Source organism: Chlamydotis macqueenii, chromosome 5, assembly GCF_036417535.1.
Source record: "Chlamydotis macqueenii isolate bChlMac1 chromosome 5, bChlMac1.mat, whole genome shotgun sequence".
NCBI classification, from domain to species: Eukaryota; Metazoa; Chordata; class Aves; order Otidiformes; family Otididae; genus Chlamydotis; species Chlamydotis macqueenii.
In genome coordinates, this window is record NC_141560.1 from 16,328,971 (window position 1) to 16,344,920 (window position 15,950).

Here is a 15,950-nt window from a genome sequence, read left to right on the forward strand (position 1 = left end):
CAAACCAGATTCGACAGGGATTTATTGCTAAGGCTGACAGTTCTGCTCTTAGATGCAGGCACTGACAGGACCTCAATGGGATTCTGGGTGCCAGCTCAGGGAAGATTTCACTTGGTACAACTGTCTGATTTCTCAGTCCCACACTTGATTGTCTTCTACACATTCTATTAGCGTTGACAGACTCCTAGAAAAATCCTGCCAAAGATTTCTAGCTCACTTTTTGAGAGAACCACGGAACTCACTCAGAACATGAAAGTAAACCCTTGTGTCATCAGGCTCAAATAAAGGCATTTTTTTCAGAGAGTGGAGAATATTGACCACATCTGAACATATACTAGCAAAATCAAGGCAAGGACAAGATCATTGGGGCTAAGAAATACACTTGCTACGTAACCCACTAAGATGTTCTGGGTTGCTAATAGCTCATTTTCTCAGGGAAACTTCTGGTTTAACCGATTGTAATTCTCTCAAATCAAAACTAACATGTCTAGGTAACCCACTTCCTTATGCTTCCCTACCACGACCAGTTCAAGAAGAGTAAATAAAACCCACCTCCTTTTCGGTGAAGGTTTAACCAACCATCTTTTAGTACATCAGATCGATTTTGGAATATGAATAATCTAATCGGCTTAAATCAAAACACTTTTCTTTGTATGTAAGAGGCGAGAAGTCGTAGAAGATGCAGAGGAAGAACTTAATTTATGATCTGGTGAACAAGTTGGTCCACTCAGCTCAGCCTTTTACCACAGCAGCAGCACCGAGGGCATCTTCAGAATAAAATGTAAGTAATAACAATAATGGTTTATAGTTTGGCAAACATTCGTAGAACAATCCTGTAATAACAGAGTAACAGTAATAGATAATCATTTGCACACGTTCATCTCATTGTAAGCCCTCAGCAGTGCAATACAGCCGAAATGAGTCCAGAAGCATCTCACCAGAGGAGAGCCAGCCAGAATGCCAGCCCGGTACAACACGCTAAAACCGTAAATAGCGGGAATGGGACTACATGATATTTTAGAGCTGGCAGCTCCATACAACCAGCCTTGATCTGTAGAAGGTGGGAATGCTTGTGCACAGCCCTGACACCAGCCTTATTCTTACCCCAGCAGACCAAACTCAAGACCAGGCAGCTTTGCTTCTTTCTTCACCAAAGACGGCAAAGGCAGCTCCCCACCTTTGCTCTTGGCTGTCCTTCTCAGCGACTTCAGCCAGTCTTCCCCAGCCATGCTCCTGAACACTGTTACCAATTTGGTTTCTGTTTTACGGCAGAATGATGGGGGAGCACAAGCAGCAGTGCCAGTGGTTTTTCCCCATCATTCCCCTCACCTCCTGTGACAAGCCACTCCTCCTGGGGGGAAAAAAAAGTCATCCTTTCCCCCATAGAACCCTTTGCAGCCTACCAACCAGAGACTCCTCATGGATCTTTCCAGGTAACACCAGGCCCCCAGTACTAGCTCAGCACAGCCACTGATTGTCACCCAAGACTCCAATATCATCAGTTGCCTTCTCTCACTGCCAAAGATCATGAGAATCATTGAATCAGAGAATGACTGAATGGTTTGGGTTGGAAGGGACCTTTAGAGATCATCTAGTCCAACCCCCCTGCAAGGAGCAGGGACATCCCCAACCAGATCAGATTGCTCAGAGCCCTGTCCAACCTGGCCTTGAATGTTTCCAGGGATGGAGCATCCACCACCTCTCTGGGCAACCTGTTCCAGTGTTCCACCACTGCCACTGTAAAAAAAATTTTCCTAATATCTAATCTGAATCAGTCTCCCTCTATTTTAAAACCATTACCCCTCATCCTATCGCAACAGGCCCAGCTAAAGAGTTTGTCCCTGTCTTTCCTGTAGGCCCCTTTTAGGTACTGGAAGGCTGCTGCTAGGTCTCTCCAGAGCCTCCTCTTCTCCAGGCTGAACAACCCCAGCTCTCTCAGCCTGTCCTCATGGGAGGTGCTCCAGCCCTCTCATCATCTTTGTGGCCCTCCTCCAGACTCGCTCCAACGGGTCAATGTCCTTCTTATGTTGGGGGCTGGACACAGTACTCCAGGTGGGGTCTCACCAGGGCAGAGTAGAGGGAAAGAATCACCTCCCTCAACCTGCTGGCCGTGCTTCTTTTGATCCAGCCCAGTCGGCTTTCTGGGCTGCAAGTGCGCATTGCCAGCTCATGTTGAACTTCTCATCAACCAGCACACCCAAGCCCTTCTCCTCAGGGCTGTTATCAATCCATTCTCCACCCAGCCTGTATTTTTACCTGGGATTGCCACGACCCGGGTGCAGGACCTTGCACTTGGCCTTGTTGAACTTCATGAGGTTTGCACAGGTCCACCTCTCCAGCCTGTCCAGCTCCCTCTGGATGGTATTCCTTCCTTCCAGTGTGTCGACCGCACCACACAGCTTGGTGTCAGGGACAAACTTGCTGAGGGTGCACTCTCTCCCACTATGCATGTCACCAACAAAGATGTTGAACAGGGCCATACCAACCCCTGAGGAAAGGCAGGCGCAAATCTCCCATCTATGAGAGGTCTGATTTTTTTCTCAAAAAAAAAAAATGGGCCCATTTGCAGCAGCATCCCTTTTAGATTGGAAGCCCATCTCCCTTTTGCCTCTAGGTTGAGGGACAGCGAAAGCTGATGACCAGAGTGGAGAATACTTCCCACATTCTAAAATTATCAGCCTAAGTGAGAAAGAGTTTCCTGGGGAAAATACTTAGTCAGCTCCCAAAATAAACCTCTTTGTGATCATCCGAAATTTTAAAATTTAAGTAGACTGACCTTTTTTTTATTGCAGTTGGACTAACATGAGCATTTCCATAGATGTAATATGTAAAACGACTACTCACACACACACTGCCTGGAAAGATATGGTTTGTATGGGAACAAAGGCAGAAGCCACATTTTACACGCCCACTCTCGTGGCTTTGTGACACATGCTTTACAGTATTACTGTTGGTTTTACTTGCTCAGTCACAACACATTCCAATCAGGCAAAGAATTTATATAAACACTACTATACATGTTATGCAAAAATTTGACCAAATAATTAAAAAGTCAAAGGAAGCAGAGACAGTAGAAAAACTATTCATAGTTATGGTAAGAGCAGGAACTCATGCTGGGAGAAAAATGTTGCTGCTTAGAGGAGAAAGATCTGACTGCTAAAGTTACCTTTACGTTAAACTACTAGCAGGTAGTACAGAAAGACATTCAACTTTCACAGAAGAATAAAGAATGGAGCTCTACGAAACAGCAGATCTGGGGGTTTGGTTTTTAATTGATTTATTTAGTAGCCAGACTAAGAGTTCACCATAGAAGCAGAAAATAGTTTAACCTTCAAGTTATCTTATTCTTTGCTGACTGCGTACATCCATTTCAATAGGTCTTTTGACACAAATAACCAAAGACTTCTGAAATTCACTTATTTTTCCAAACATTTTTGTACATTCAAAATAGCAATCATGAAAGATTGGATATACAAAAGCTTATTTAATTTTAATTCAAAGAGAGGTAACGCTGAAATGCTCAGAACTAACCTTCATCTCTGCCTACAGCTTTGCATTTCATCAGTGTGATGTGGTATACAAACAAAATGTCTCGCACTCCTATCTCCCTGCTTAACAGCCACAAGTCACTGCCTCTGCATGTAACTTATTCACACTCGGCAGTCCTTCAGCCACCTCTACCAGTACCGGGCAGCTGCGATGAACAAGTGGATACACTGAGCATGTAGACACTGTATTTAATCCTGGTGATGCTGATTGCATTAAAACTACACAGTAAGCTTACTCTAACCAATTTGGTAAATTCTGTGAAGAATGTAGCCGTATAGTTTCTCCACTGGACAGCTTGCTCAAGTGGATAGGAGAGATTTAGAACTGGAACTTCCATCAAATCCCTCTTGTCTACAAGTTCCAGTTCTCACTTCCTCTTCCAATGACCACTCATAATTTTTCCTTTCTCTAAAACACATTTTCTATCCCATGCAGTAGAAAATATTTTAGATTTCAAATCAAGGGTAGTATCAGTTTCTTAGAGTAGTCAATTAAAATGAAAAGGAACTATTGCAGACAATCAACATAAAATACAGTTTATTTCAAATCATTTGCCTAATTCACATGCAAACTGGTTTATATTAATAAAAGTGAACTGCATTTAGAAACAGCTTGGTTAACTTTTAACCTTAGCAGGACTACTATACAGCTGAAGCTACACCGGTTATTATAATTTGCTATAACTTAGGGAAATGTGGTTAGATAGGCATTGAAGACTTCAGAGACTTTCCACAAAGCAATATTTATCTATTCAGTGGCCTCTCTGCTGCACTCATCTTATCTATATGAAACATTTCATCTATTAATTCCACGTTTGAAGACCATATTCTTTGAACCACAGCAGTCAGGAGAAAATAAGTTGAAATATAACAAATACAAAAAGATAACCTAGTAACTAGCAAATAATACAAGATTACCATAGTAGCTGAAGTATTCTCCTGTACTATTTCAAGCTAGAATACTGAAGCCTTAAGTAATTTCCGCATTTTAGCACTAACATAGAACTCCAATACACAAAGTATATAAGCAGAGAGAAAAGCTGCTTTGTAAGAGGTAGAAAAGGTTTTATAAAATCTTTAGGCACAATTCTTAGCAATCTTTTAAAAGCCATCAGAATGTTACAAAGTAATAATGACCATTATTCATGTATTTGTACAAGTCTGTTTATTTTTACCCTTTGGAATAAAGGCTACTTCATGCACTCTCATATAATCTTTTTTCTTCTATATTGTTTGAAGATTATTTTTCTTCTATATCATATGTGGTTACAGAATTTTTACAGGCTCTCAGGAAGTCTTATCATCAGGAGTTATACAGCAAAATAGATGCGCTATTACTTAACACTTTTTCAACAGGAGTAAGGGAATGCAAACAGTGTTTGCACAGGTTCATATATCAAAGAACAGACAAACACACATTCAAAATCCATAAAAATATTAGTTCTTTTGGTTTACTCCCGCCTCAATCAAGAAGTGAATGCCTTTAGAAGTAAGCTTTTTTTTTGTTTTTCTTTTTTTTTTAAAAACACAATTTCCACAAATGTGTGCTTTACAGTGCAGTGGTTATATTCAAATCTTCACAATATCCATAAATCAAAATACCAAGATCACTACATTTACCATGAGCTAACAGACATTCACAGATAAATCTTAGTGTCAGTTCAAAAAGATGCCTTCTTTGAGCTAAAGTACATAAGGCTTTACTGGTAACAAGTTCTTATCGAAGATTTGCTTTATTCCTGTCATAGCATATTTTTTTTTCCTTGTTTTACTTTTTGTCTTGGTCTTTTTCTGCATCCAGAAGTGCTGAACGGATTCCTAACTTCTTCAGCTCTTCTACAAGATCTCCATTCTGATGCATCTGGAGGAGTATATCACAACCACCAACAAATTCACCATTGAGGTATACTTGTGGGATGGTAGGCCAGTTAGAGTAGTTTTTTATTCCTGCATAAGAGAAAAAAGAAAAAAAAAGTATTAAAAGGTTTTCTCTTCTCTTTAAATAGAATGGGTTTTTAAACAGAATATATTGCTTCAGCCTGAAAGAACTACTGATATTTTAATTTCTTTCCCATTGAGGCAAAAATGTCTCTATGTAACAGAAGCACTATCAGAAAAAACATATTAAAGTTAGGTTTGGTTCTCATTCCAGCTCAAAGATGTGGGTTGAAAGATACAGAGTCAGCTCCTATACTCACTTCAAACAGAAGCTGCAAAAGTGTAGCGTCTCTTTTCCCTTCCAGGAAACAAGCAAATTTTTCAATCAATTAAGGAAATGAGAAGTCTTAAAAACATTGAGAACTGTTTACGTTCAGTTAGCCTTTGTATTCCCCAAAAGCACTTTAAATTATTTTATGTTCTTACTGAATTCATACAGTTATACTAACTACAGCAATTTCAATTGCAAGACACACTCTCCCCTCATTTCAAATTGCTTTATCTTTCACTGCCAGACCTTACAGCCCACGGGAGGGGCACAAAGGCTGAAGTCTCTTAAAAGTACTCACTAAACAAAACAGAGCTCAAGTCACAATTACGAAGTCCACTATTACAGTTTAAAATTGTACTTCATAGAAGACAAATGTAGGACCATCCAAAAATATTAACTGATCAGCTAGTATAAATTGAATCCCAACTTGGACTGAAAGATATAATGAAAAAAATAATACAGAAGAACTATTATAAATAACTTGCTAGCTTTTAAATGACGCTTCAAACAAAGCCATTATTTCCGTAGTAGAGGAAATAAGTTAAATTTTACATCTGCATGCTCTTATACCAAGTCCACCAGCACTTGCTTAGGTATCAAGTTTTGAATTCCACATTTTAATACATCTTTCAATATGCAATACCTATTATTTTTCTACAAAGGCACAACAGCCCATATAGCAAATTTAAGCCTACAGGCAATAGAGGTGCCGTTTCAGATCATCAGAGCCCATTCAACCTCGGAAGCCAAGCCTCTAAGCTAGCGGGCACGGGCTTTAGCACAGGCTGTCAAAGTACTAACAGCAAATACTAAGCCTGTATAGCAGAAAACACAGGGGAATTTGCTTTCCCCTTAGAAAACATTTTAACTTCTGAAGATTATAGAGGTAAAACCCAAAATATCTGTGAGAAAAAATAACCATATTAGCAAATTATGTTTACTTTATTGGAGCTTAAAACACTTCCTTTTTAAATAAATATGCAATGGAATTACAGTTTTAATGCATAAAAGATGAAAGAGAGCTAATAATTCCCTTTAGTCAAATACCAGTGTGTTTTAAAAAAATCCACTAGAATAACAGTAATCTAGGAAAAAAAAAAAAGTTGTGACAAAGTGTTCCTATCTATGAAGTACAGTATCAGCTAGGAGATTTTATTTTTACTTAAGAACTTGTGCATGGACAAACAATCCTTCAAAAGCCCAAAATAGCAAGTTTGGCGTATAAGTCAAGGCCAAAAGGAACCCAGAACCATCTCACCTCATCTCCAGCACCATCACCTGTAACTCCTTTGTTAGCGTTTCATTAACACATCAGTGGTTTAGATATAGTTCGCAGAAATTATAAGCTCTGATGTCAACTTGTGTTTGGCAGTACTTTTCCTAAACACTCCTTGGCCTTTGAGCATTCAGAAGCGTTCAAACTGTCCCAAAATCTTTTAACCCATAACAATGGATTAAATGAAAAATTGAGTCCCAATACTCAGGCATGTTAAGGATAACCCTACTCAAAGGAGTCACTGCAGATACAAAATAGGGTTTGCTTTTGTCAAAGTATTGTAATGATAAACATGAGCAGAGAACCAGGGGCTCTGCATCATAAGACTACTGCTAATAAGCACTCCAGGGTAATATTTACACCAATTACTCTTTCACAGAAATATTTTCTTCAAGGACCCAACTGCACAGACATACAAGTGCTGACAGTACTTCCAAGGTTCTATCCAACTTCAGATAAAAATATGAATATAAACAAGCTTAGTTGCTCTCTATGCTGCACGTCATGTGTTGGACAAGCTGCTTTAAATGCCTTCATGCCAGCGCTCCACCAGATTACAAACTGACACCTCCAGAACCGGCTCACCAGCTCCTGGCTTAGTTGAGCGGTTACTGATACGGTTTCAGCAGTGTTAAAGCATGTTTGCCTGGTCTATGCTTGCTGCACTCAGGATGCGCTTCTGTGATCAATCCTTCAGCAATACGGACACCCCAAGGGATTTCCTTTCCCTGCTCCCTGTGGATTAACACTTCCCACTGCGCTTCAGAAGCTGCAGCTCCTGCTTTGAACCACTGTTTGCTTTGTAAAGCCACACTCCACGGATGAGGTTTGCAGTTTGACAGCTGAACTAGCACACGGTATGGTGGCTGTGAAACCAGAATCAGTGCAAAGTGCTAAGAAAAAGCACACCTAGCGCACTCCCACCCCATTTCCCCAACTCCAGTTACCAATTCTCAGTCTCTCTTGCCAGCATTAGCACTAACGAACAATGTGCCACATCAAGAACTGACCCATGCAATCACTCTCACTCCCACCACACTTCCTCCAGAAAAGTAACACATTTTCATGGAGATCATTAGTACTGATGCAAGCATGATTGAGTGAAGGCTAGCCCAAGGGTGGGAGGAAGGATCAAGACCACCCTCTTGGCAGCATCCCATACTTAAGGTAAGGTAAAGCAACAATGAAAGTAATCTGAGGGTGAACTACCACAACACTTCAAACCAGTTTAAATCACCACCACACATTCCAGTATGTAATCCCAAGCTTCTTTGCCACCTTAGTGACCTGAAGCAGCCAAACACTGTCCATCAGCTGAGAGCAGGATCACTTGTGGCAGAGCCAACTTCGAGAAATTTGAATAGCCATGGAACCACAGTCCAAGAGAGCGCCGAGGTCTCTCAAATTAGCTTTAATAACGAAGGATCTGCATCAGAGAAGCATATCCTCGGCTAAAGTTCAGATAAATCACATGAAGTTGCAACAACTATGTGGTTTCATCAATCGGAACGCTTTTAGGTGAAGAGGCAAGTAGGGGAGTTGCTTTGGTTTTACAGCTTGCCATATTTTAGCACAAGGCAAGTTTCAGCAGCTGAACTATAACAACCTGAAAATAAGGTGTTTCGACAGATACAGGAAAGAAACCAACCAGCACTTCACACATGCCTGAATCACCATCTCTGCAAACAGCCAGCTCCTACTACAAATGGTATAAGTATGTATATATATATATACACAAACATTTCAATTATCTTCAGCTGAATACAAAGCTGGTGACCAGCTCACATACAGTAATCTCCTCGCAGATCAATCTTTAGCTTCGGAAAGCGCTGCATGTTGCCTGTTAACTTTTCAGCACCTGAGGCCAGCTCCAGGGAGCTACTGCTGAATCACACTGAGGGACTGACAGAGCTACAGCTTCCAGAAGCCCTGCCCTCTCCTCTGTCAGAGACTGCTATCCACAGAAGCAGGCATATACTGGCTTTCTACGGTGCAGTAGGTAACACAGTTGAAGCAATAAGACAGCCCGCTGGCCTCAAAAACTGCAGTGTTGTTCTCCAACTCTTCACTTCAAGGCTCTATATCCCTGGTGCGGGCTCTGGCACTCACCTCACAGCACAACAGGCTAGTTCACCTTGCACGCCCAGTGATCCAGCTAATAAATCGAGCTGGCTCTCCACGCAGTCGGACAAGTGCCAAAGCCAGTGCATGGAAAGGAACAGAACAACTTATTTAAGCACCTGGGAACCAGTAGGATATTGTGCAAGTGTACGCTCTGTTACTGCATTCAGCGCAGCTTAGCCAAACAATCCAGATCAAACCGCCAATTTCAATTTAAAGCTCAAGTAGCCATGAGGGCAATGACCTCTTGGATCACCTAGCACAAGCCGGAGTTCATGTGGAGGAAACATTTGCTGTGCTCAGAAAGGAGATGTTCCTGTTACACAGGAAGAAAACACTATATGTATTTACACAGTCAAGATCCCAGGGATTATAACTGACAAATGCATTGCCTGTTCAAGGGCTCACAAAAGCCCCACCAATGAAAAGTGAAATGCTGATGGTTTGATTTCAAGGTTTTGTTCCCTCCTTTTCAGTTTATGAGTTTGTTCTAGTAAACCATAAGTTTAACAAATTTAGATATGTAAATAAAGTTTCAAAAACTATCATGATTTGCTCACCTGCCAAAGGCAGTAGAAGATTTACTTGAACAAAACCAATGTTTGTTAACAAAAAAATGTCATCACACTCAAATTCCAGTATTTAAGTTTGGACACCATACAATTATACCTGTGAACTGAAAAGCAAGCAAGGATCAGGAAAACGAGCCATTTGGCTGAAAGCTGATAATAACTGACTTAGTCAGACGACACCAAAAACTCAGGAGAAGGAAGTCATGCAATACATCCCAGTATGTGGATTTAAAGCATATTTTAGTGTGTTCTGGACAAGAACTGTTAATGTCATGCACCTGCAAGACTACTTACTATGTGCTTTTTTGTTGTACTTTCTCAAATAACAACATAAAACCTTAACAGTCAGCTATGCACATTGAGGAGGGAAAAAAGGAAGAAAAGCATTAGGAAAAGAGAGAACTAGCTTTCTACAAGTAGCAAACAACCTTACACAGAACAGCTCCTACCACTCAAGAAGTAACGGTGAAACTATTACTAAATATTTCTTGTGCAAATGATTAGTATTATTTTGTACTTTATCAAAAGAACCCAGCAGGCAGTGCCAGCAGGGAATACAGTGGTATAAGCCATTCATGAAGTTTCACCATACTGTTCACAGGGAAGAAAAAAAAAATCTGACTAGATAATGAAGTTACTTAGGTCCCTTGTAACAGAGCTTTGTATCTATTAACTAGGCAAGGCAGCCTGGCATGAAAAGCCTGATCTCCAAGAGTTGGCCCGTAAGCGTAACTGCATTCTGTAGATAACCAAGACATTCCTGGGCTCAGTAACAGCTACAGGAACCAAACGGGGATGCCCACCCAAAGCAACCTCCACAGCACATCTCTGCGATACGTTTCAAATTCCACAAACTCTCAAGCCCCTGGCTGTAGGCCTGCTTATAAAACCCAACCAAACAAACAAACAAAAAAACCACTCAAGCAAGCAAGCAAAGGTGAGCCAAACCAAGTCACACAGGTGACACGGGGGCAGGGGCTCGGCAGGGTGTGGGGCCGGCTGCCCCAACGGCCCCCACCAGCCCAGAGGCAGCCCCCACCCCAGGAGGGTCACACAGGCCGCAGCCTTCCCGGCAGGGAATCCGGTACCTCGGGGTTCTGGCTCTGCCCCCGAGCAGCGGCGTTTCACCAAGGGAAGCCGCGGACCGGCTCAGGATGCGTGCAAGCCCCGGCTGCTGGGGGGGGGGGGGGGGGGGGGGGCGGGGAGCGGCACCGAAAGGTGACCCTCGGCAGCCGGTTCCCCTGGCCCTGCCGCCTGCCCCGGCCCGGCGCTGACCTTGGCGGAGGTCGGGGTCCTGCAGGACGTCGTGGGCGCGGTAGTCCTCCACGCCGTGCAGGCGCAGGATCTGTACGACGGCGTTGCTGAAGCCGCAGAGGGGCTGCGACGGGCTGCCCTTCATGAACACCACCACTGGGTGCGCCCGCACCAGCCGCTCCACCGCCTCCCGCGACCCCGAGCCGCCGCCGCCGCCGCCGCCACTCTCGGCCGCCCCGCCGCCGTCGGCCGCCGCCCGGCTCAGCGGCCGCCCGGCCCGGCCGCGCGCGGCGACGGCACCCAACCGCCAGGCCGCTCGCACGACGCCCCTCATGCTTCTCCGACCGCCCACCCGCGCCCACTGCTGGGCCCCGCTACGCCCCGCCGACCCTGAGCCAGCGCCGACCGCCTATTGGCGGAGAGCGGGAAAGATCGCGGGCGAGCTTCTCCTCCACATAGGTCTAACCACCCGCCAATCAGCACCGACAGCCAGTACAGTGAAGACATAACGAACCTCGTCCCACCCAGCAACCCTGAGGGTACCTTGCTTTCCTATTTGTAGAGAGCACTGCGCTGCTGCCCTTGCATTGGGAGGCGTCTTGTCAATCTAAGTGATTTGATACTCCCCGCCCACTCCCCGGGCGCGATTGGTCAGGCTTCCGCGGTGCGGTGTTTTGCTCGGGAAGCCCTGGGGGCGCGGGCTGAGCGCGTGGCTCCTTCCGCCTCCGGGTGGCGGCCGGGCTCGTGTGGGGCGGGCCCGGGCGCGGCATCGGCCGCCTTGTGCGTGGCCGGCGGCGGGGGATGGCCGCGCTGCTTTTCCCGGCCGCAGCCCGGCTGCCGAGGGGCAGGCTGCCCGGGGGCACCGGCTGCCTGCGCCCAGGGCCGTTCTGCGGTGGCCACGCGCGTACCGGCGCGCGAGAGTGGCAGCGGTGGGCGCGTGTGCTGCCGGCGGAGGCGGGCGGAGGAGGCGTTATGCGGGCGGCTGGCAGAGCGCGGGGCGGGCCTCTCTGCTCGGTAGCTTTGGCTGGGTCTGGTGGCCTGTGCGACTGCACTCGCGCCGCCGGTTTGGGTGGATTTTTAACGGGGTGAAGCTGGCGACTTACAGCACCGAGAAACCGGCGGTTCCTGGCGCGCTTTGCTTTGGTAGCAGGAGAGGAGCCCGAGTGCCCGGCGGCTTTGTGCCGCTTGGTCTGTCGCTGGAGCAGCTGGCAGGAGCGGCAGGAAGAGGGAGAGATGGAAGCGGGCTGGCTGCCTGTGCGGTTGGTGCTGGAGACGCGCAGAGCTGCCCCGCATCAGCGAGAGAAGCGCCGGGTTTGGAACACGTCCTGCAAAGGGCCGTGCGTGCAGCCAGCTTTGAGCTCCTGGGCAGATGCCGAATTCGTTCCAAGAACTTTGAGTGGAGCGTGGAGGTTTCCTACAGCAGCCAGGTCCATCCTGTAAGTAGAAGAAAGTGTTGAAAAGATTTCGTCTGTACCGATCCACGGTGTCTCACAAATAACAAATCAAAGTGTGTTTCTGCGTACTCGTATACCTCGCAGCTCTGGCATCTGGACGTTTTGTATACTGATAGCCATTCGTATTACTTGCATTTGTAAGCAAGAGAATTTTTTTCCACCCAGTTCTGCTCATGCGAGAGCTTACAAACAAGACCAGCTTGTCTTCTGCATTCAGAAGACTGGTGTTTAGTTCTTGATCTTTGTGGAGTCGAGTTGATGCTCAGGTGACAACTTGTTTATCATTTTATATGAAACCACCTTCAGGCGTTGCTTCTGTGGCCTTTTACTTAAATTTAATTGGAACAAATTCCAAAGGGAATTGTGGCAAACTTGCAATTTCTCATCCCACGTGAATAGCTTATGAATATAAAATAAGTGGTGCCACAGTATTTAAAAGTGTGTGTGTATATATATATAAATATATATATATGAAGAAATACTTTCTGTTACGTATCTAAAGGCAAGGTTCATGTATTCTTGATGACACTGTGCATTTTCTGTGTTGGTATGTTTTGGTTTTTTTCAGCAGAACATCAGAAGACAGGCATGGTGATGCTGATCAAGACACAGAAAAGCTATTGCTTTCTGTGGTCTGTATATTGTGATTAACATGGTGCAAGGTTTTCAATATGAAAAGAAAAACCAACTGACTTTCATTGTAGCTATTCCTACAAGGAGACTATTCATAAAAAATAAAAAGTGCAATAAGGACATCAAATTGAAGTGTAATAAAGTGCTCCTTCCAGAATAATGTAACCACAGTTGAAGTTTAATCCTCTGTAGTCCAAGAGATGCCCTTGGTTGTTCGTACTTGGGGCGTACCAGGCTTGCAGAGAGAGCACCTGTGTGAGGAAGCCGAGGCGTGCCTGCAAGAGTCGCAGCAGCAGCATGCGCAATATTCCTCTCGCAGTTACAATTCTGTTGCCACGGAGATAATGACTCATCCCATGTCATTATTGATCTGTCAACAGTAAGAGCAATTATGCGGTCTGATATTGTTTAGCAAATAGAGTAACGTCTGCTGAACACTGAAAAACTGCTATAATTAGAAAGCTTCTCTGTGGTCTGTGTACCTGGGACAAATAAAAGTACCTGAATTTATAGTTAGTCACTGCGGTTTTGTGAGATTGGCCTGTGAGATAATATTAAGCTTAACAGAATGCTGTTTAATATTTATATAGTGAGATGCTTTTGGATTATGGAACATGCAGCACGCTATTAGTGGATAAACACTTTTCTAGAACAGTTAGCCCAGGTGCACGCTAGAAACCTGATCCAGTCTTCTGTCAGTCTAAGTGAAACTTCTTGTATTTTCCAGATAATGGCTTAAATCACCTGTTCAGAAGAAATATTAATGGGACTCCCGTAAGACTCCTGACTTCTTGCTGATGTTCCTGTTAGGAGACTTATTGTCAGCTCAGTTTGAAAACAGTGATGAAAGCTGCGCTGTTCAAGCTACTGGGCTTAAACGCTCACAGCCACAAATCAGATTACTTCCAGGCATTCAGCTGCTGAACAGAATTACTGGTTAGAAGTTGGTGGTTGGAGGTTCTTATACAGTGCACAGGAAGGTAGACATCTAAGAATGATACTGTCAGCAGAAAGTTTTTTGCTTGTGTTGTTTTTGAAAGGAGGAGGGCTAAATTAGCTGTTGAGAGAGATCAGAAGAGAAGTCCTTTCAGCTTATCAGAACAGGACACCTCCTGGTGTCCATGTCAGATATCTGTGTGCCTTTCTGACTTGCGGTAGTGCCTGGAAGAGAAGTCCCTTATTGTGCCTTAACAGTTGAGCTCTGCTTAGGCAGTTTTATTGTCTCTTGAAGCTTTTTAGGGAGACAGCGTGAGCTCCAGCTGTTCTGCGTGCCAGGTGAATAATTTCAGCATACCATCAAGGCCACACCTGGCAGCAGCAACGTGTTCTCAGTTTTGAGACCATTAAGAATGCTTAAAAGGTACCAACAGTTCTGGACTGCACAGTTAAAACTTGTGTGCGATACTGTTCTGGTTTTATTTAGTTGGGGGGGGGCTACGGTGGCAGCTTCTGTAGGAAACTGCTAGAAGTCGTCCCCGTTTATTCAGTGGACTCAGACAGGCCTAGGGCAGACCCGCTGCTGGCCAAGGCCGAGCCAACTGGTGGCAGAATGTTCCCTGATAAAGCCTCTGTGATAGTGTATTTAAGAAGAGGAAAAATAAAAAAATAAGAAATGAAGATGTGAAGAAGCTGAGCAGGGGCAGAGAGAGGGAGGCGCGAGCCTTGTGGGCCTTGTGGCCCTCACCCTCTGGCCCCGGCTGGGCGGCCGTCTGGGCCCGACTCAACCCATCCCGGCTGCAAGAAGTGGAGATGAGATGTGAAGAGAACCTGAGAGGCGTCTGCCAGCCTGTTGTGAAGAATTTCTTGTGAGAGGAAGGGCTGCAGACACCAAGGTCAGTGAAGAAGGAGAAGGAGGAGTAATGCTGCTCCTGGCCAAGATTCCCCTGCAGCCCGTGGTGCAGCCCATGGTGAGGCCGGCTGTGCCCCTGCAGCCCATGGAGGCCCACGGAGGAACGGAGATCCACCTGCAGCCCGTGGAGGACCCCACACCGGGGCAGGGGGATGCCTGAAGGAGGCTGTGGCCCGTGGAGGGCCCGTGCTGGGGCAGCTCTTTTGGAGGTACTGCACCCCGTGGAAAACAGGCTCATGTCAGAGCAGTTCATCAGGGAATGTAGCCCGTGGGAGGGACCCCATGATGGAGCAGGGGAGGAATGTGAGGAGTTCCTCCCCTGACGACGAAGCAGCGGTGTGAAACGACATGTGATGAACTGACTGGAAACCCCCATTCCCTCTTCCTCCCTGTGCCCTTCAGGGGGAAAGGCAGTAGAGATAATGTTAAGCCCTTGAAGAGGGAGGGGTGGAGGGAGGTTATCTTGTTCTCTGTCTCATTATCCTGCTTTGTTTTTAGCAATAAATGAATAGTTTTCCCCAAGTCGAGTCTGTTTTGCCCATAACAGTAACTTTAAGGGTTTTCTCCCTGTTCTTATCTCAAACCCCGAGCCTTTTTCTTATATTATGTCTCCCTGTTCTCTCGGAGGGTGGGGGGAGTGAGAGAGAGAGACTGTGTGGTCTGGTCCTGATCAGGGCTAAACTATGACAGATAGAGATGTTTCGTTAGCATTCACAATTTAGGTGAAAAGTTCCTGCTTATGTTGAAGATGTGCTAGTTTGACAAAGTTGTGCACAAGCAGCAGAAATCTAGAAATGCTATGGGGGTTTTACTGGCATAGAAACTCTGCTCCGATGGGAAGCTGAGATTTTGGAATCTGAACTGTCTGTAACTTGCCGGTTTGGATCTAACCAAGAGACCTATGAGCAAGTTTGTTTCTGAACTAGATGGGTAATTAAATAATATTTATGCCTTTATAGTGTATGCCCAAGAGGATATTTGTGTTAGCTCTAAAATGCAGCAGTCTGTTTCATAAATTACAGAAGTGAAGAATA

General features: G+C 45.0%; 1 protein-coding gene, 1 long non-coding RNA gene and 1 other non-coding gene across 3 annotated transcripts; 2 read left to right on the forward strand and 1 right to left on the reverse strand.

Moving 5' to 3' along the window:
• Positions 1-4,064: 4,064 nt before the first annotated feature.
• Positions 4,065-11,385, reverse strand: GLRX5 (glutaredoxin 5). Its single transcript, XM_086749506.1, has 2 exons — positions 11,002-11,385; positions 4,065-5,495 (listed from the first exon to the last, which is right to left on the reverse strand). The coding sequence occupies exons 1-2, from the start codon at positions 11,312-11,314 to the stop codon at positions 5,317-5,319; spliced, it is 492 nt and encodes a 163-aa protein (XP_086605632.1). The 5' UTR covers positions 11,315-11,385; the 3' UTR covers positions 4,065-5,316.
• A 144-nt stretch (positions 11,386-11,529) lies between these two features.
• LOC147600500 (uncharacterized) lies at positions 11,530-14,285 on the forward strand. The gene is made up of 2 exons (XR_015258729.1): positions 11,530-12,416; positions 13,795-14,285. It is a non-coding gene; the product is annotated as an uncharacterized LOC147600500 (long non-coding RNA).
• LOC147600501 (small Cajal body-specific RNA 13) lies at positions 13,251-13,523 on the forward strand. The gene has a single exon (XR_015258841.1).
• Positions 14,286-15,950: the final 1,665 nt, after the last annotated feature.